General features: G+C 52.7%; 1 protein-coding gene across 1 annotated transcript; it reads right to left on the bottom strand.

The window, feature by feature from the left end:
* Window positions 1-2,923: 2,923 nt before the first annotated feature.
* Window positions 2,924-4,161, bottom strand: LOC128820664 (olfactory receptor 14I1-like). The gene has a single exon (XM_054001466.1). It carries the CDS (start codon window positions 3,854-3,856, stop codon window positions 2,924-2,926), a length of 933 nt encoding a protein of 310 aa, XP_053857441.1. The 5' UTR covers window positions 3,857-4,161.
* Between the last annotated feature and the right edge of the window lie 15,604 nt (window positions 4,162-19,765).

Genomic DNA, 19,765 nt, shown 5'->3' with positions numbered 1-19,765 from the left:
ATGTACCCCTGAAACACTGGGGCTCTGGGCTTTCCTCCAAATGGAAAAGAGCAGCCCTTCTCATTCAAATATCCATGGCCAAAATGGGATCTCCCCCCCAAAATTCCTAATGTGCAGGGATTGCTCCCAGACAAAAGCTGCCATTGCCGAAAGGTCTGGCTGACACTGACTTCCTGAGAGCTGGCTCTCACCTGCCTCCAGACACTGAGGCTCTGTGCTTCCCTTCCTATGGAAAAGAGCCGTCCCTCCTGCACAGGCACCCATGGCCAAAATGGGTACTTTTCCTCTAAAATTCCCTATATGCAAGGGTTTCTCCCAGACAAAAGCTGCCATTACAGACAGGTCTGGCTGGCCTTGGCCTCCTTTGAGCTGGCTCTCACCTGCCTTCCAAACACAGCGACTCTGTGCTTTCCTTCCTGTAGAAAAGAAGTGGCCTTCTCCTCCAGGCAAAAAGAGCTGAAATTGGGATTCAGCATTCCAAATTTCAAATACCCAAGGGTTGTTCCCACACAAACCTGCCAGGACAGACAGGTCTGTCTGGCCTTGGCCTCTGGTGACTGCAGTTCATCAGCCCCTGAAACACTGGGGCTCCGTGTTTTCCTTCCTGTGGAGACCAGTGTGACACTGTGGGCCTTGTGGCACCAAGGACATCTCTGTGGCACTTTTGGGCCGCATGGTCCCAAGGGGCCAGTGTGAAGCAGCAGGGCATTGTGGCACCAAGAGACCATTGTGGCATTTCAGGGCCTCATGGAGCCAAAGGCCCGTTGTGATCCTTGCGGGCACCGTGGATCCTTGGAGACCATTGTGGCATTGCAAGGCCCCATGGAATCATGGAGACCATTGTGACACTGTGGGGCCCCACGAACCAAAGGGCCACTGTGACCCTGCAGGGCCTCATGGAAGCACGGGGCCATTGTGACACTGCAGAAGCAAGGAGAACATTGGGACACTGTAGAGCACCATGAAACCAAGGGAACATGGAACAGGTCTGGCTGGCTTTCCTTCCCAGGGGCCACCTGACAGGTCCAGCTGATCTTGGAATGTTGAGGGCTGCCTCTCATCAGCTCCTGGAGAACTGTAGCTCTGTTCTCTCCTTCCTATGGAAAGGAACCATCCATCTTTCCAGGTGCCCACGGCCAAAATGCATACTCCCCCTGAAAAATTCCCTATATTCAAGGGTAATCCCACCCAAAATCTGCCAGGACAGAGACCTCTGGCTGGTCTTGGCCTCTGGGGGTCACTTTTCATCTCAAGGAAGCCCTGAGCAAAGGATTTGAACAGGTTTGACTGCTGGAACATCAACGAGTCTCTTGTCATATAAAAAACTCAGATGCTTTTCTGGTCATATGTGTCTATTATTCCTCGTTGTGTATTATGCATGAAATATTATTTTCAGTTAAAAAATATTATTCTTATCACTCTTCCAGTGTTATCTGACACAAAACACCTCATCTACATATGGATGCAGGTCACTTGTATAAGCAAACACAAGAATGAGTCCAGCAGGAATTATTTGTCTCTTTTCCATCTGTCACATTTCCTCTGGAGCTGCAGGTACAGCCCCAGCACTTGGGAGGGCTCAGGGGATCACAAGCTCAGCTCCCACACAGAGAACTTGCAGACCCTGGGGTGCCCCTTTCAGCCTCAGTGCCCAGAGCCTTTCTGCAACCTTCCCCCTGCAGCTGCTGCTGCCCTGCAGCCCCGGCCACGGCCAGCAGCAGAACCTGGTGTGTCCAGAGCAGCAGCGCCAGCTCAGGGCCCTGTGGGGAGCAGGGGCTGGGGCAGAAGGACAAGCCAGGCCAGCCGGCCAGGACAGGCTCAGCTGGGGAAAGGGATGTCCAGAGAGAAGAGCAAGGGAGCGTTTCTGTGCCTGCTGGGAGGAATCCAGAGGGAGCTGCTGCTGCAGGCACCAATTCTGGCCAGGCCCCTCTGTCCCCTGCCCAGGGCTGCTGCGTTGGCCTGGGCAGATGGTCTGGCATTGAGTGGGCAGAGGCAGCCTGTGCTGGCCATCTCCGGCAGCCAAGACCAGGAGTTTGGCACTGTCTCCCACAGCACACTCCTGGAAAAGCTGCAGCCCACGGCTGGGACAGGAGCACTCTGTGCTGGGCTCAGAACTGGCTGCATGGCTGGCCCAGAGAGTGGTGGTGAGCAGTGCTGCACCCAGCTGGGGACAGTCACCAGGGGTGTCCCTCAGGGCTCTGTGCTGGGCCAGCTCTGTTCAATATTTTTATTGACAACATGGATGAGGGGATTGAGCCTTTCATTAGTAAATCTGCAGATGACACTAAGCTGGGAGCGTGTGTCCATCTGTTGGAAGGCAGGAGGGCTCTGCAGGGACACCTGGAACAGTTGGAGGGATGGGCAGAGTCGAATAAGATGAAGTTAATTAAATCCAAGTGCCCAGCCCTGCATTTTGGCCACAATAACCCCCTGCACTACTATAGGCTGGGGACGGTGTGGCTGGACAGTGCCCAGGCAGAAAGGGACCTGGGGGCACTGGTCAACAGCCATCTGAACATGAGCCACCAGTGTGCCTTGGTGGCCAAGAAGGCAAATGGCTCCTGGCCTGGATCAGGAACATTGTGGCCAGCAGGACCAAGTGCTGCTGTGCCAGCACTGATCTGCCCCCAGCTCTGCACACAGACATTGCTGCTTTAGCTCCGGAGAAGGCAACAAAAGGGCAGCTCTGCAGAAAACCCTGCTGGGAGATCCTTGAGTTCCTTTAAAGCCACCAAGAGCGCATCCCCTCACTGACACAGTCTGTGGCCACAGGGAATGTGGAGAGAAACAGCACAAACAATGATATTTCTTTGTGGACAATATTAAAATGTAAAGCAAAGGAAAAGGACTTCCAAAATGAAACCAACAAGTAGCATCAAAGCTGAGTTTTATTACAAGTGATTTGGCAAAATTGGCCAGCAGTTTAATGTTCGTGAAAGCATCCAGTCATCAGTCTCCACACTGCAGCCTTGAGCTCCTGGTTCCTCAGGCTGTAGATGACGGGGTTCAGGGCTGGAGGCACCACTGAGTACAGAACCGACAGTGACAGATCCAGGGATGGGGAGCTCATGGAACGGGGCTTCAGGTAGGTAAATGCCCCAGTGCTGAAGAACAGAGAGACCACAGCCAGGTGAGGGAGGCAGGTGGAAAAGGCTTTGTGCCGTCCCTGCTCAGAGGGGATCCTCAGCATGGCCCCGAAGATCTGCACATAGGAGAAAACCATGAACACAAAACAACCTAGTACCAAACAGGCACTAATAGCAAGAAGCCCAAGTTCCCTGAGGTGGGATTTGAAGCAGGAGAGCTTGAGGATCTGTGGGATTTCACAAAAGAACTGGCCCAGGGCATTGCCATGGCACAGGGGCAAGGAAAATGTATTGGCCGTGTGCATGAGAGCATTGAGAAAGGCACTGGCCCAGGCAGCTGCTGCCATGTGGGCACAAGCTCTGCTGCCCAGGAGGGTCCCATAGTGCAGGGGTTTGCAGATGGACACGTAGCGGTCGTAGCACATGATGGTCAGGAGGAAATACTCTGCTGAGATGAAGAACAGAAAGAAAAAGAGCTGAGCAGCACATCCTGTGTAGGAGATGGTTCTGGTGTCCCAGAGGGAATTGTGCATGGCTTTGGGGACAGTGGTGCAGATGGAGCCCAGGTGGCTGAGGGCCAGGTTGAGCAGGAAGAAGAACATGGGCGTGTGCAGGTGGTGGCCGCAGGCTACGGCGCTGATGATGAGGCCGTTGCCCAGGAGGGCAGCCAGGGAGATGCCCAGCAAGAGGCAGAAGTGCAGGAGCTGCAGCTGCCGCGTCTCTGCCAGAGCCAGCAGGAGGAAGTGGCTGATGGAGCTGCTGTTGGACATTTGCTGTGGCTGCACATGGGCACCTGTTCATGGAGAAAGGACAGTGACAAGTCAGGAGAGGCTGCTTGGAGCCAAACCTGGGCCATTCCCTGTAGCCTGTCCTGCTGGGACTCACCCAGCCTTGTTCCTGCTCTGGGAAAACCTTCACCCAGGTCCCTGCCTGAGCTCCAGCTGTGCTGGCTGAGTGTGCCAGGAGCAGCCAGGGCTGTGTGTGGGGGCTCTCGAGGAGCCATCCCTGCCCTGCTGCCCTGGGTTTGTGACCATGGGGCAGAGGGACAAGGCTGGATATTCAGGATTTTTCAGGGGAATTACTTCTAATGCAGAAAGGCTTGTTTACCATCTTCACTCGCAGTCCTAAAAAACAGGGATGGCAGGATCTGGTTTTAGGAATTGTTTTCCTAGCCACACATCATTGCTGGCTCTCTGAGGTAAGAAATCCCCAGCATTCCTGCCGCACTCAGAGTTTGGCACTGAGAGATGTGAGAGACTAAGGATTCCCTGTGGTTGAGGGCAGGTGAGGGGCTGGATGGGCTTGTTCCCAACTGCCCTGGTTTTGCACCTTTGGCTGCAGTCAGAGCACAATCACACTCCTGGGTCACCCCGGGATAAACCAGACCCTGCCCAGAGACATCCCTGAATTTCTCACCCTTTCCAAAGTCTCTGGGCCACGTCTCAGCAGCCCCTTGTGCCAAGGACACTCACAGCTCCCTTGGCCAACCTAACAGCATTTCCTCAGCTATGGCATCTCTGCACTTCCCCGTGGGACATTCAGGGAACTCCCAGAGGCTCTGGCACAGAGCTGCACCCAGGAGGGCAGCTCAGAGCTGGGAAGGGCACAGCAAGGAGATCCCCGGCTGTGCCTATGATGGGATCTCAGGGAGGGGCTCAGCTCATTCCCCTTCCCATGGACTGCTTTGCCCACAGCCCCACAGGTCCCAGGGAAGCTTGGACACCCCATTCCCATGGACAGCTCTGCCTGGCAGGAATGCCAAGGGCAGTGCCTGACTCAGTTGCTGCAAATGCCAGAGCCTCCCTGAGAGCACCAGATAACAGTGACAATATCAGGGGAGTGCAGAAACAAGAGAAGATGTTGTGGTGCTGTGCCTGAGAGGGCAGGGCAGAGACAGCCGGGCACTCAGGACAGTGTTCCCATGCCCAGCTGTGCCCAGCACCTCCCACACACCAACAGTGCCTTCCTGCCCCAGCACTGCTCTGCTCAGCCCACTCTCCTTCCCCGAGCATCTCCCTGGGCCTGGACATTCCCTCCTGAGAGGTGCCTTGTCCCTGCCAGCGCTCACAGAGCCCATCCCACCCCGTGTGCCCTCGGCCCGGCCCTACAGAAACCTGCCTGTGTGCAGGGCCCTGGCTGGGGCAGGGTCTGTGTGCAGCTGGGCAAGGGCAGCTCAGGAGAGCCCTGCTGGGCCCTGCCAAGGTGATGCTGCTGCTGTCCAGGGCTGAGCAGTGGCTGAAGGCCCTTTGGGAGGCTGCCAGCAGAGAGACTGACCAACCAAAGTCACAGTTCTGGAGTCTCTGCAAATGTTCAAACATGCCTTTGAGGATCCTGTGTGTCCCTTTCAACTCAGAAAGTTCTGTCATTCTAGGATTACAATTCCTGTTCTGCTTCTCTCATCCCCATGTTGTCTATGATCAAACGAGAAAAAAAAAAAAAAAAAAAAAAAAAAACCAAAACAAAAAAAAAAAAAAAAAAAAAAAAAAAAAAAACAAACAAACAAAAACCCAAAAAACCCTTGCAACAGAGTTAGAACAGTAAAGGAAAAACCAGAACTTTATTGGAAGCTTCCAGGTGTCCCAGTGGGGATGGGGCACAATCGGCTCCTGATTTCAACAATTTATAAAGGTTGATTTATGAGAATATTTAACAGGAACATCCAATAGGAGATTCAGTTGTCCCAGTTACACACTCCTAACTCAACCCATTGGAGTAGGACCAAAGGGTTCTTTGCCCCACTTTTTGTTATCACTGTTCACACTCAAAAACCAGAATGTTCTTCTTATAGGTCCTCTTTCTGATAATAAGACTACACAGTATTCCAGGAAGGTATTTTGACAGTCAACTTATTGTTCTAAAATATAAGAAAAAGGTAAGGAAATGTACTAGAGTTAAATAAGGATTATAATTATATTAAGTATATAATAGTAGTTTAATAGAGTTAATTAGGAGTTTAATAGAGTTAGGTAAGGATTACAGTCTTATAATTATATAATAGTAATAAACAGAACTACCAATATGTGAAAAATATATGAAAAGCAAAAAACCCCAAATTTCCCATCCTTCTCCAAGCAGGAAATTGAAAACACTCTCAAGAAAGCTCCTCACCTTTACAGCAATCCCAGGCTTGCCTTCTTTGGGAAGTGTCCTCCGGAGCTGTGCCCAGACTGGTCTGGAGCTGGGAGCAGCCCTGCCCCAGCCAGCAGCTCTCAGCAGCAGCACCTGCCCTGCTCAGGGTGGCTCCTTCCCCGCACAGCTTCTGGCCAGTGCTGGCAGCAGCTCCCCGGGCCGGCTGAGAGCTGTCCCTGGCAGGCAGCAGAGTCCCTGGCCCAGCACAGCGCCCTGGGCTGCAGGACCCTGCTCTGCAGGACAGCCCTGGGCACCCCTGGCTGCTCTGCACAAGAGACCATCAGAGAATGTACTCACAGGGGCTGTGGGCATTGGCATGTTCCAGCTTGAGGAGATCACTGCAGGAGCTGCAGCTGCACTGTCCTGCAGCCAGAGGTTCCTGTGCCAAGGGCTGGCAGTGATTCTGCCCCAGGCACTTCTCAGCACCTTCCCAGCCCTGACTGATTGAAGCTCTCTGTGCCTCTGGGCTGTGCCCGCGCCGGCTGCAGGCAGTGCCCCAGCCCTGCTGGGCTGGGAGAAGAGCTGCTCATCCAGAGAAATGTGCTCTTGAAGTTCTGCTTGCTTACCAGCATCACCCTCTGTGCCAGGAGCCCGGCCCAGCTCAGCAGCACAGACACAGCACAAGGACTTGAATGAGCCTCTGGGGCTTTGTGCTCAGGCCCTGAACATCAGGCCCTGAGAGGGAGCTGCAGAAACCTCTCCAGAACTCCAAGTCAGAATCCAACTCCAAAGTTTCTTGGACTTTTAATGGGTCCCACTGAGGGACACGACTGAGAAAGTGTCCCCAGGCCCCAGGCAGAGCAGAGAACTGGAGGCACTGATGACAGGTGGGGACAAAGAGAAGCCAAGTCTTGGTGGCCTGGGGCACAGCAGGGTCTGTGCCACCAAGGGCTGTCAGGAGACACCTTGTCCTGAGGCCCTGGGGCCTCCTGGCACAGCCCCAGCCAGGCTGGGCACTGTCAGCCCCTTGTCCTGCCCTCAGCATCCCCCCCTAGCCCACATCCCAGTGGCCTCAAGGATCTGCTGGAAGGAGTCCCTGGGGAGCCTTGCTCAGGAATGGCCCTGGGGGCTCCACAATGCTCCCAGGGACTGCAGGTTTTTCAAAGGACTTTGGCTTTGGCTTTTGCCTTGCAGTCTCTGAGAGCTTTGTGCAATCATGGCCTCCAATTATCTGCTGTAATTAGTCCCTGGAGAGGCTTTGTCAGCAACAACACTCAGTGGAGCTCATTAATGCTTCAAGGTACTTCAGTTCTTTTAAGGTACTTGGTGTTTCCCTTTGGATACAGACTCTGTGAGAGGTTTGTGCAATCATGGCCCCAATTATCTGCTTTAACGAGTCCCTGGAGAGCTTTGCACTGACACTCAGTGGGGCTCATTAATACTTTGCAATACTCAATTTTTTTAAGGTACTTTGGATTTTCCTTTCCACACTGAGAGGTTTTTGTGCCATTTTGAGTCTCTGAGAGGTTTTTGTGCCATCCTGGTCTCCAATTCTCTCCTCCAAGGAGTCCATGAGGGGCCTGTGTTGGGGATGGACCTCAGTGTGACCCATTACTGCTTTGAGACACTTTGGGGTTTTCTTCTGCCTTTGAGTCCTGGAAAGTTTTCTGCCATCTTCTCTCAGGCCCTGAGGTTCCAGGGCTCAGCTCCAAATGCACCACGGGGCTCATTAGGATCAAGCAAGTTCTGAAAAACCATGCCTCTGCCTTGATTTCCCTCTGCTCAAGTGCAGTTCATCAGGAAGTTTTCTGTAGTGATTGTGGTTCGCCAATTTGAGGTTTCTCGGCCAATGCATCAATTATTGCGTTGGGTTCAGTGCTGGCTAATTACCAGTGCACTCACTAGAATACACTTACTCATTTTCTGCTGTGAGATAGGATTAAGTGAAAGGCAAAGTAGGCTCAAAGCTTTAAAAGTGCATAAAGAAAAGTTTATTAATAGTAACTAAAAGAAAGTGTAATAAGAATCAGAACAAAACTTTCAGAACGCTTCCTCTCTCCATACAACCTGACAATGTAAAGAGAAAAAATCTAATATTTTCAGTCAGTTTACAACCTCTAGAATAGTCTTTGTTCTGTTCACTTAGGGAGAGAAGTTCCTCTTGTTAATGTTATGGCGACTTCTCCACAAGAAAACACTTCTCTCATGGCTTTTCATTTCCACAAATAACAGCTGCCTGGAAAAATCTGCAATCGTGAAGTCCATCCCATTTTTTCACAGCTTTTCCTACAGATGTGTTTATGGGCCATGTCAGCTTATGGGGTATTGGTTTATAGATGAGCTGCTTAAGAGCAAAGGTTCTCTTCATCTATTTCTGAAATCATCTTCATCTCTGGGAACAGAGATCTTCTTCTTCTCTCCCTGAGGGCACAGGGTCACATCACTCTGCTCCCTTCCTCTGTTCAAACTTCTCATGGGATCACAGCTACTGCAACATTTGCTTACTTTAGCATGGAGGCCTTTGCTGAACAAGTCATCTGCCCATTCTTTTCAATGTGTTATGGGGAAAAAGAGAGTCTGATGTATCAATTCCATCTTTCTCCATAGCTTTACCAGAGGATTTCAGCCCCAAGATCAAGTCATCTCCTCATCCCTCCCATCTGGGACTCAACTTCCTCTTCACTGACCTCGATGTCTTCACGTTGCTCCTCTGTGTGCCTGCACTTTGTCCTTTTCTCTCAGTGGAGGGAGGATGGAAGCACGGGAAGAGTCAATATCTGAGCCGGGGCCTGCAGATGGTTGCGTGAGCCCGGCCGGGCTGGGTCCTTGCGGCCGGAGCTGTTTTCCCATGGAGGTTTGTGCAGCGGCTGCGCTGGGGCTGTGTCAGGCTGGGCGGCGCTGGGGGCAGGGCCAGGATCTCAGCAGCCAGGCCAGAGCAGAGCAGCAGCACGGCCGGGGCCGATGGCTTCTCCTGGCCCTGCCCGCTGGTTGCGGGCCAAGCCCAAGGGCGGCAGAAGCTTGGCCGAGCCGGCCCGGCCCGGGGCTGCTCCTGGGGCCCGGCGGATCCTGGCTGGGCCCGGGCTGGCGGCGGGGCAGGGCTCGGCAGCGGCCAGATGTCAGCAAGCGCAGCCACGGCCCGGCCCGGCCTCAGCCCCGCGGCCTCCCCTCCCCTGCCCGGCAGCCGATGGGGCCTGGCAGGCTCCCTGGGAAGGGGCCCGGCCCCACGGCAGGAGCCGCCCGGCCCGCCCCGGCCCAGACGGGGACTGGCCCGGCCTTGGCACCTCTTTGCTGGCCAGAGGGGAAAGAGACCCGGCCAGGCTTTCTCATGTTTAATGAGCAAATGAAAACATTCTGCTTATACCACCAGAGGCCAAGGCCAGGCAGAACTGTCTGTCCTGGCAGCTTTTGTCTGGGAGCAATCCTAGGATAGATGGAATTTTGGTGGCCAAATTCCAGTTTCTGCCATGATCCCTGCACAAGAAGGTCAGTTCTCTTCTGTAGGAAGGAAGGCACAGAGCCCCAGTGCTTCTGAGGCAGATGAGAGGTGACCACCAGAGGCCAAGGCCAGCCAGAGCTGGTAGGATTTGTTCTGGCAGATACCCTTGCATACAGGAAACTTTTTAGGGGAGATACCAGTTTTGTCCATGGGTGTCTGAAAAGAGGGACAGTTCTTTTCCATAGCAAGGAAAGCACGGAGCCCCAGAGCTCCAGGAGCTGATGAGAGGCAGCCCTTGGCATTCCAAGATCAGCCAGACCTGTCAGGTGGCCCCTGGGAGGCCAAGCCAGCCAGACCTGTTCCATGTGCCCTCGGTTCCATGGGGCCCCACAGTGTCCCAATGGTCCCTTGCTCCCAGGAGGCCCTGAGGTGTCACAATGCCCCCTTGGTGACAAGGGGCCCTGAAGGGTCCTCATGGTCTCCATGTTTCCATCAGGCACCACAGAGTCATGGTGGTCTCTGGGTCCATGAAGCCCCGCGGTGTCACCATGGCCCCACGGTGTCACAATGGTCTCCATGGTTCCACCAGGTCCTCACAGCGTCACCGTAGTCTCCATAGGAAGGGAACAACCCAGCCCCAGTGTTCCAGGGGCGGATGAGCCGCAGCCAGCAGAGGCCAAGGCCAGCCAGATCAGATGGTGCTGGCAGATTTTGTCCTTGGATATAGGGAATTTTAGAGGTGGAATACCAGTTTTGGACCTGGTTGCCTGGAGGTGAAGGACGGTTCTTTTCCATAGGAAGGAAAGCACGGAACACCGGTGTTTCAGGGCCAGATGAAAAGAGGCCACCACAGGCCAAGGGCAGCCAGACCTCTCTGTCCTGGTATTTTTTTGTCTGAAAGCAACCCATGGATATAAGGAATTTTGGAGGTAGAATCCCAATTTTGGCCATTTCTGCGTTGGTAAGAAGGATGGTTCTTTTCCATAGGAAGGAAAGCACAGAGCCCAAGTGTTTCAGGGGCAGAAGAGGAGAGAGGTGGCTCCTGAGAGGATGAGCCAGCCAGACCTGTCTGTCCTGGCAGCTTTCGTCACTGAGAAATCCTTGGATCTAGGGAATTCTGGAGGAACATTCCCAACTTTGGCCATGGGCATCTGGTCGAGATGGATAGTTTTTCCCATAGGAAAGAAAAGCACAAAGCCCAGGTGTTTTGGAAGAAGATGAGAGGTGGTCACCATAGGCCAAGAGAGTCAGACCTGCCTTTGCTGGCACCTTTCATCTGGGGAAATCCTTGGATATTTGGAATTCTGAAGGTCTCCTCTGCTTCCACGAGGTCCCCACAGCATCACAACTGGTTCCATGAGGTTCCCCAGTGTCACTGTGGTGTCCCTGGACCTGCATTGCCACCACTGACCCATGGCTCCATGAGGTTCCCCAGTGTCACCGTGGTCGCTGTCAGAGGCTGGATGAGATTGATGTCCCGAGACACCTTGGGTTGAGCTGTCAATCAGTCACACAGCTGGGACAGCGCTAACCCAGCTCTGAACGCCCGAGCAATCACAAGTCCCAACTTGGGGGAGGCCCACGAAGGCCCAGGGGCTTAAAACCAAGGAGCACAAGGTCAGCCCCTGCTATGGACTCTGCCTTCCCCTGGGGTTTGTGTCTCAGCCACACTGGAACCCCAGGAGCTGGGAGCCACAGGTGTGTCTTTCTGTGGAGCTTCTGTCTTTCTGTCTCTCTCTCTCTTTCCTCTCCTTCTAATGCTCTTTCTATGGAACATTTTTGGGTACCTGAACAACTGAAGTGTTTAAGGCTTTCCAGGCTAAATGGGCTGAGTGAATGAAGTGACTGCTATGACCAGTGTTTTACGTTGGATTGGATGTTGTATTAAATGCTTTTCCAAAGTTTCTTGGTTTTTTGTACTTTGCCAGGAAAATTTTGTGGGCTCCCGAATGGGCGCTGAGGGGCACTTGGGGATCCTGGAGGGTCTGGGGGACACTTATGGGACAGATGGGGGCGGATACCGGGGGTTCTGTGGGGCATGGGGCATGACGGGAGTTGTAGTCCCGGCCCCAATGGGGCTCTATTGGGCCGCAGAGCATGACGGGAGTTGTAGGCAAAAGAAAAGCACAGACTCCAGGCACCGCCCCTAAAGCCAGGATCCCTGGCGCTGATTGGTTGGGGGCTGTGATGGGCGGGAGCCTCGGCAAATGGGAGGCAGCAGAGGCGGGAACAGCCCATTCAACCCCTCCAGTCCCTCCCAGCATGCCGAGCCATGGGGGCTTTTAGCCACTCGGCACGAAGCTCGGGTAGCTGGTACATCTGAGGGTCCACCAGAAGAACGGGAGGGACACTCGGGCTGCTGAAATCCTGCTCGTTTATTGAAGGGTCGCAGAAGGGGCAAACAGGGAGACAACGAAGCAGAAGGGAGGCAGATTCCGAGAGCCCCGAAGGGCGGGGTGAGGATTCTTTTACTGCGTAGGGGTAGGAGGGTTTAGCATTCGAGGGTACAATTGGGAGAAGGCTAAAGGGAGGGGAAATATAACATTAACCAGTGGGGAAAAGGGAAAGAAGTGTTCTTGGTGGAAGAACCAAAGAGAAAACGTGGAACAGAGAAGATTCTAGGCTAAGGGGCAGACTTGAACAATAACTGACAGGACAGGGGGAGGGTACAATTCTCTTACAAAAGGGGGTGGAGAACTCATACAACTGCTGTTTCCCATGGCAACCCTAGACTGCCTTCCCCAACCCCTCCTCCTACATCTCCCCCGTTTTTATTTATTAAATAAGCACTTCCCAACCTTTTAAGCAACATACGTCTAAACAAAAATAAAGCAACCGAGATAATGAACATTATCAGAAAGATCCAAAAGAGTGCCTTGAGGATGATAGCAACCCACCCTGGGACACCCCATTGAGATAGTAGTTTATTCACAGGATCTACAGTCGAGGTCTCAGTCTTGAGGTCGTCAACTTGCTCTTGGATCCGCTGGATATTAGCTTGGATGGATGTGCTCTTTGATGCCAGATTGAAGCAGCACATTCCTTCAAAGTCCTCACAGCCGTGGCCATGGGCGAGCAGTAAGAAGTCAATAGCAGCCCTATTTTGCAGTGTGGCGTGCCTGGTGACTTCTTCATCCTCTAGCAGGTCGGAAAGGGCAGCGGATGTGGCGTTGGCCTGCTTACTGAGCCAACACTCGAGGTGAGAAAGCTCACTGAGGGCCTTTGCTGCAGCATACCATGGTAAAAATATGGATACTGTGACTCTCTTCGTCTTTCCCCAATTGTAAATTTTTGAATCACAATTTTCGTCGAATTGGTTATAGGATCTCTTTTTGCCAGCCAATTTATTTTCATTTTTCCACACCCTGTCGCCGCAGATGAGAAAAAAACCCCTGGGGAGCACCCTGGGAACTGAGGAGGACCTAGATACCATGGTCGAGGTGTAATTGCACCAATTTGCTGCATGGTATCTCCGATTGTGGGGAGATACATCGTGTCTTTTTACTTCTTGGGCACCAGTGGGGTGGAGTTTAGCCATTTGATCCCAGTCTTTCTGGGAGGGCTGGTACCTAAACCTGACACAATATGTTGCCTGAGAGGAGCCCAATAGGTCCAATTCTTGGGGCTCCTGTGGTGCATGTGGCAGAATCCTCGTCCACTCATCCCAGGTGTCCACAGGATTAGGTTTTTTTCCTGCATATGGATAGTCGTTTGGCAACAGGGGGACTCCTACCAGGCACGTGGATAACGGATTGTCCACACTTCCCATGGCCATGCAGAAGTTGTCCTGCTTCAAGGACTTTGCCAGCGTGACCCATATGTTTTCTCTCAGCTGTGGGACTATCCAGCTCCTGACTGGTGACAGCCAGATGATGGCGATCAGGAGCATCAGATGTTTCAGAGGTGTCCTCAAGGCGGCAGTCATCCTCAGCGTCTTGTGATAAAAGAAAGCATAACTTGAATGATAAATTTTCCTCAGTGGTCCCTCCCCAACCTCCCCCGTTTTTATTTATTAAAGAAGCACTAAATAAAATTAGAGAAAAGGGATAAGGATTGAGGGAAAGGGGAGGTTAGGGGAAAGGAAAGGGCACAGGGGGCGATGGGGTAATTGGGTACGTAGAGTTCAGCGGGGGAAAATATCTTCGGGTAATCATGACACGTGTGACGATATTGGGAGGAACGGTCTTTCTTCTCCTCCTCTTCCAGGCAGTGGAAACTCCGTCCAGCGATGAGGTGTTCTCGGTGGTTTGCACCAAGGACACGTTGTCTTGCTGAGCTGGCACCTCTACGAAGGGCTTGACATATTTCCCCGGAATCCATCTTGGTCCTTTATCTGTAGAAACACAGGCATACCCTCTCCCCCAGGTTATTAGAGGGAAAGGGCCCTGGATAGCTTTGGATTCTGGGTCCTTTATCAAGACTGGTGGCCTCTCGGCGAGTTGCGCTCTGGTGTTATTGTGAAAATGGCGGATAATAGGAGGGTCAGGCTCCCTTTCTGAGCAGTTTAAAAAATTCAGGACATACAGGGCCTTACATAACCTTTCGGCTGGGCTCACTGTAATGTCCGGGTTATGTTGTTGTTCAAGGAGCCTTTTTAGATTTCTATGGGCCCTCTCTATTATTGCCTGTCCTGTAGGATTGTGGGAATTCCGGTGGTATGGGAAATTCCCCACTGTTGCGCAAACTCAGCGAAGCGCTTTGACGCATAGCATGGGCCATTATCAGTCTTTATGTGAGATGGGACTCCCAACGTAGAGAATGCCATGAAAAGATGTTTAATGGCATCCCTGGTTTTTTCACCTGCATGGACGGAGGCAAACACTGCGCCGGAAAACATGTCAATAGAGACATGTATGTATTTCATCCAACCAAACGGCTCGAAGTGTGTTACATCTGTCTGCCATATCTCTAGCGCTCCCAACCCTCGGGGATTTGTCCCCGTAATGAGGGAAGGGAGAGCAAAAGATTGGCAGCTCGGGCAGGTAGAAACAATGGCTCTTGCCTGTGCTGTCGAGATCTTAAATTGTCGCACAAGAGCCGGGGCATTCTGATGGTAAAATGCATGGCTGAGCCGTGCTTGCCGGAGTATGTCTGGTAAGGTGGTTGAAGTGGTTGCGGATATTTGTGTTGACATGGCTAGGAGGTCCGCTTTCCGATTACCCTCAGTGATCTCTCCGGGTAAATCGGTGTGTGCCCTTACGTGCATGATATGATAAGGTTGCTCTCTATGGGAAAGCAGCCAAATGAGATCAGAGAGTAAACTGTATAAATTTTTGTTTGAAACTTCTTTGAGGAGGGCACCTTCGGCCCTTTCTGCTACCCCAGCGACATAGGCCGAATCAGTGACCACATTCAGAGGCTGTTGAAATTTTTTGAATGCTCTCACGACTGCGGCAAGTTCAGCGATCTGGGGGGAACCCTCAACCAGTTGGACGTCAGCTCCCACTTCTGACTGTCCGGGTCCTTCCAAGTGATCACCGATTTGTGGGATCTGCCCGACCCATCGGTGAACACCGTGAGAGCACCTGGAATTGGTGTTTTACTTCTAAACATTCTTGGGGCCAAATGCAATGTATCCTTAAACAATTTATGCTTAGGATAGTGAACCGAAATTTGTCCAGGGAAGCTGTCCAAAGCAATGAGCAAAGTTTCATTAGTTTGCAACAACGAGTCCAATTGATCTAATGTAACAGGTAAGTAAATGCACGCAGGATCACACCCTGCGAGGGTTCGGAGGCGGTGTCGTGCCTTCATTATTAATGTGTCTAGCAATTCTGCAGGGGTCGTGATCGTCCTAGAGGGCTGGTGTGGTAGGAAGAGCCACTCTAAGATGACCAGGGGATCAGATGCTCTGTTTTCCCACTGGAAGAGAAGTCCATGGAGGTGGGGGCACTTACCCAACACCGCGAAGTTCACGGGAAGGGTCCGGACCACACGGTGTGCCTGGCGAGACTTCAGAGCAACAGCAACCCGTTGCAGGGCTTCCCGCGCGGCAGGTGTCAGCTCGCGTGGTGAGGCGAGGTCTCCGTCGCCTCGAAGCAGACAGAAGAGAGGTGACAGCTCCTCAGTTGTCAGTCCCAGGAGGGGGCGGATCCAGGTGATCGTTCCGCACAGCTGCTGAAGGTCTCGCAGAGTCTTCGGATCCTCGTTGATGGTCAGTGTCTGTGGCGTCACTGTCCTTCCTGTGATGAGGAATCCGAGGTACCTCCATGGTGCTGAGAATTGGATCTTCTCTTCCGCTATCTGGAGCCCTGCAGCTGTGATAGCCTTAATAGTCTTGTCCAGTGTAGCCTTTAGGTATGTCGAGTCAGAAGCACAAACTAGCACATCATCCATGTAATGCAGGATGATGGCCTCAGGGAAAAGCCGACGCACAGGTGATAAAATCTGCGCTACAAAAGTCTGACAGAGCACAGGGGAATTTTTCATCCCCTGAGGCAGGGATGTCCAATGATATCTTTTAAAAGGTTCAGCCCTATTCAATGATGGTACAGAAAAGGCGAACCTGGGAGCATCCCCGGGGTAGAGCGGAATGTTAAAAAAGCAGTCTTTGATGTCTATCACTGCTAGCTGCCAGTCTCTGGGGAGCATAGAAGGTGACGGAAGGCCTGGTTGAATGGGACCCATATCTTCTATCACATCATTAACCCTTCGCAGGTCTTGGAGCAGGCGCCACCTGTCTGTGCCAGGTTTTCTAATTACAAAGACAGGGGTATTCCAAGGGCTGGTAGAAGGTGTTAAATGCCCAAGTTTCACTTGCTCGTCTACTAATTTATGAAGCGCACTCAATTTTTCTGATGGAAGGGGCCACTGATCCACCCAGACCGGTGTGTTGGTTTTCCAGGTCAGGGGTGGGGAAGTGCGCTCTGCAGTGGCCCACACTAAAAATCCCACGAAGGGCTAGGGATGTCGAGGCGGGCTCCCCATTGGGATAAAACATCCCTTCCTAATAATAGTATGTTTGAAGAGACAACAAAAGGTCTCACCGTTGCCAATTGTCCTTCCGGACCTTCCACGCACACAAGATGCCTACTCCTCAGAGAGTGGACCGCTCCGCCCACACCGGAGATCCTGCCGCAAGGGGGCACAAGCTCCCAGTCGCTGGGCCACCTCGCCTGGGGGATGATGGTCACGTCAGCTCCTGTGTCTGCCATGAGCCACATCTGCACCGACTTTCCCTGGAAAGAAAGTTTGGCATCAATTAATGGTCTTTCTTTACATACATTTTGGGTGAAGAAAACATGTCTCTCTGTGTCCGGGTCATCGTGGGTGTCCAGTACGTAAAGCAAAGCAAAAGGATCTCCTTTCCTTAAAGTAAATGGCGGGTGGTTACAAATGACAGAGACGGTGATCTCCTCTCCTGGTGGAAAACACACTACCTCAGGTAAGATGGTGATTTCATTCGGCGTGTTGAAAGAGTCTTCTAAGATGAGCACGGTGGTGTCCCGACAGTCGTGGAGGGGGCCCAGGAACCCAGCAGGAACTCTCGTCAGGTCCTCATCCTGGAGAGAGATGGTGACGCTGCTGCGGAGGACCCGACGATTGCCCTGATTTAGGGTACCTGTCCGGCGGAAGAGGCGGAGTCCGTCCTCGTGGCTGCGCTGAACTGCTGGACTTGGCCGTGCGGCCACTCGTCCTCCCTGATGGTCGGGAGGCTGGGATGCTGAGAAGGGCCACTTGGTGTTGTCGCGCGGCCCGTCCTCGCGCTTCGCCTCCAGTTTCCCGCTGGCTGGTACCCTTGTCGCTGTAGATGAAACTGGTGATCTTGATAAAATGGGTTCCTAGGATATGGTCTTGGGGGGGGCAAGATAGGTTGTTGAATCTGTGGCCAGTGGGGACAGTTCACCTGGATGTGACCCAGCTGACCACAGTTAAAACAGCGCGTATTTTGTAAGTTTATCATGGCCTCTCCCACCCCTTTGCTGACAGCCAGGGCCACCGTGTGCTCCATTGACATTGCCTTTGTGCAAGCCTCCACCATCTGAGAGATGGTGGGCTCGGGGTCCTGAGGTAGTGCACGGAGAATCTTTTTTGTTTCCGAATTAGAATTAGAAATGGCCATCTTTTGTAGAAGCTCTGCACGAGCTTCTGCGTTGTCTATTTGTCTCTCAATGGCCTCTTTCAGTCTATCAACAAAAGTAATAAAAGTCTCCTCAGGCCCTTGCATGATAGAAGAAAAGTTTTGGAGGGGGGTCTTACCATCCGGTATCTTCAGAAGTGCCTCCTTTCCCACTGCTGCTATGTCCTGGAGCAGCTCCTGTGCTAGTAGAATTTGGTCCTCCGGACTGCTGAACTCCCCTTCTCCAGCAAGGGCTTCCATTGCCTCATCCCCCTCTCCCACCACCTCTGCGAGATCATACTTGCGCAGGAGTGGTTTCAACAGTTTTTTCCAATGAATCTCCCAGAGGTCACATTCGGTGGGAGAAAACAGTGCCTTAGCAATATACTTTAAATCATGGGGGACTAGCAAACGTCCAGCAAATGTTAAGTCCAGCACATTTTTAAAGAAAGGCGAGTTTCTGCCGTAATCTTTGGCAGCCTTCCTTAACTCCTTCACCTCAGCGTATGGAATTTGCTCCCACTTTGGCTCCCTCCCCCGCTGGAGGATGACCGGTGCCGCAAAGCTGCCCAAGTCCCGTGCCAGTTCCAAATCCCCATCCTTAATTGCCTCCTCTCTGATCTTTGCCCAACCCCCCCCCGACTTGTTGGAATGCCGGGGGCTGCCACTCTCCTCATCCTCTTCCGAGGATGAAGCAGGCTGGGTTAGGGCACGGTGCCTCCCCCTGGCCGGTGGGTCCCGGAGACCGTACGTCCGACAGGCCAGGATGGCCTGCTTCCGGCCAGGCTTCTTCCTGGTTCCGGTAGCATGGGAACTGGCAGTGGCAGGAGAGGAGGAGGCGTGTCCCGACCCACCCACCGGGGTGTGACTTTCTGGTGGGGGGGTTCCCACCCACGGGGGCTGGGCCCACTTGGGGGCTGGTCCCAGCCACAGGGGGCCCACCCAGGGGTGTGGTCAGAGGGAAGGAGGGGACGGGGCCCGACGCAGGGGCGGCACTCGACGGAGGGCGGGGAGGAGGCGGGGGCGAGACGGCAGGAATTTTCTGGACTGAAGGAGAAGGAGGGGCGCCATCTTGGGGCTGGTCTTTTTTCGCCATGAGGTAGGCGCCATTTTGTCCTATTTGTTCAGTTAAGTCCTCTAAAGAGCAACAGGGTTTCAAACTAGGATTAGGGTCTCTGGGGTGGAGGGAACAGGAATGACATGTGTTGGGGTGGCCAGTCCCAACACACAAATGGGACAGGGAGGATCGGGAAGCAGCAGAGAGGCGGCAGCAGCTCTGTGCCGATGTATGGCAGGATCTGTCTCCCGATCTGCCCTTAGGGGAAGAGGGAATAGGATTGCGGGGGGAGGAACACGAGGTAGGTGAACTGGGGACCCAACTCTCTCCCTTCTTTTTTAACAAATTAAGAATGGAATGAAAAAGCGGAAAAAAACGACCAACTGAAATCCTCCCCTGAACTTGTAAATCGTAAATCTTTCTCCCAACTCTTCCCCAGAAATCCGGCATCAAAACATCTTCCCGTGTAGTAGCAGGAAAATGTTCAAAAATAAATTTAACAAAAGGCTTTAAATCTCTCTTATTAAAAGAAATGTTCCCTAAAACAAGGTGGGACTTAATTTGGATATAAAACTCCCGTTGAGCTGGAGACAGGCGGTTGCCCATTATATCAGGTCTCACAGCTAAATCACCCTCTTCGAAAAGGAAAAAAAAAAAAAAAAAAAAAAAAAAAAAAAAGGGAGTTGAAGCCTAGTCAGGCGTAAGAAAAAGCAAGATAAGCATACCTCTGAAGGACACAGGCATAAAACGGGGACATCGAAGAGGGGTCTGGTGGAACTTCTGCTGGTCCGAGGGCGTTGCTGCTGCCGCGCAGCTCGAAAGTCCGACGGTTATCAGCAGAACCCAGGAGACAGAAGCCTTCCAAACTGAAAGGGCGACTGTCCCTGGAACTGGTCCCGAACGCCGCTTGCAATCCTGGAGAAGGCTGGTCACAGAGCAGGCAATCTCCAGGAGACGGTCAAGGACTGGACCTGCTGGTGTCCGTCCCTGTTCGGGCAGCCAGTTGCCGAGCCGTGGGGGCTTTTAGCCACTCGGCACGAAGCTCGGATAGCTGGTAC

This window comes from Vidua macroura, chromosome 30 (assembly GCF_024509145.1).
Source record: "Vidua macroura isolate BioBank_ID:100142 chromosome 30, ASM2450914v1, whole genome shotgun sequence".
Taxonomy (NCBI): Eukaryota; Metazoa; Chordata; class Aves; order Passeriformes; family Viduidae; genus Vidua; species Vidua macroura.
This window is presented reverse-complemented; position numbering and strand designations above follow the sequence as displayed.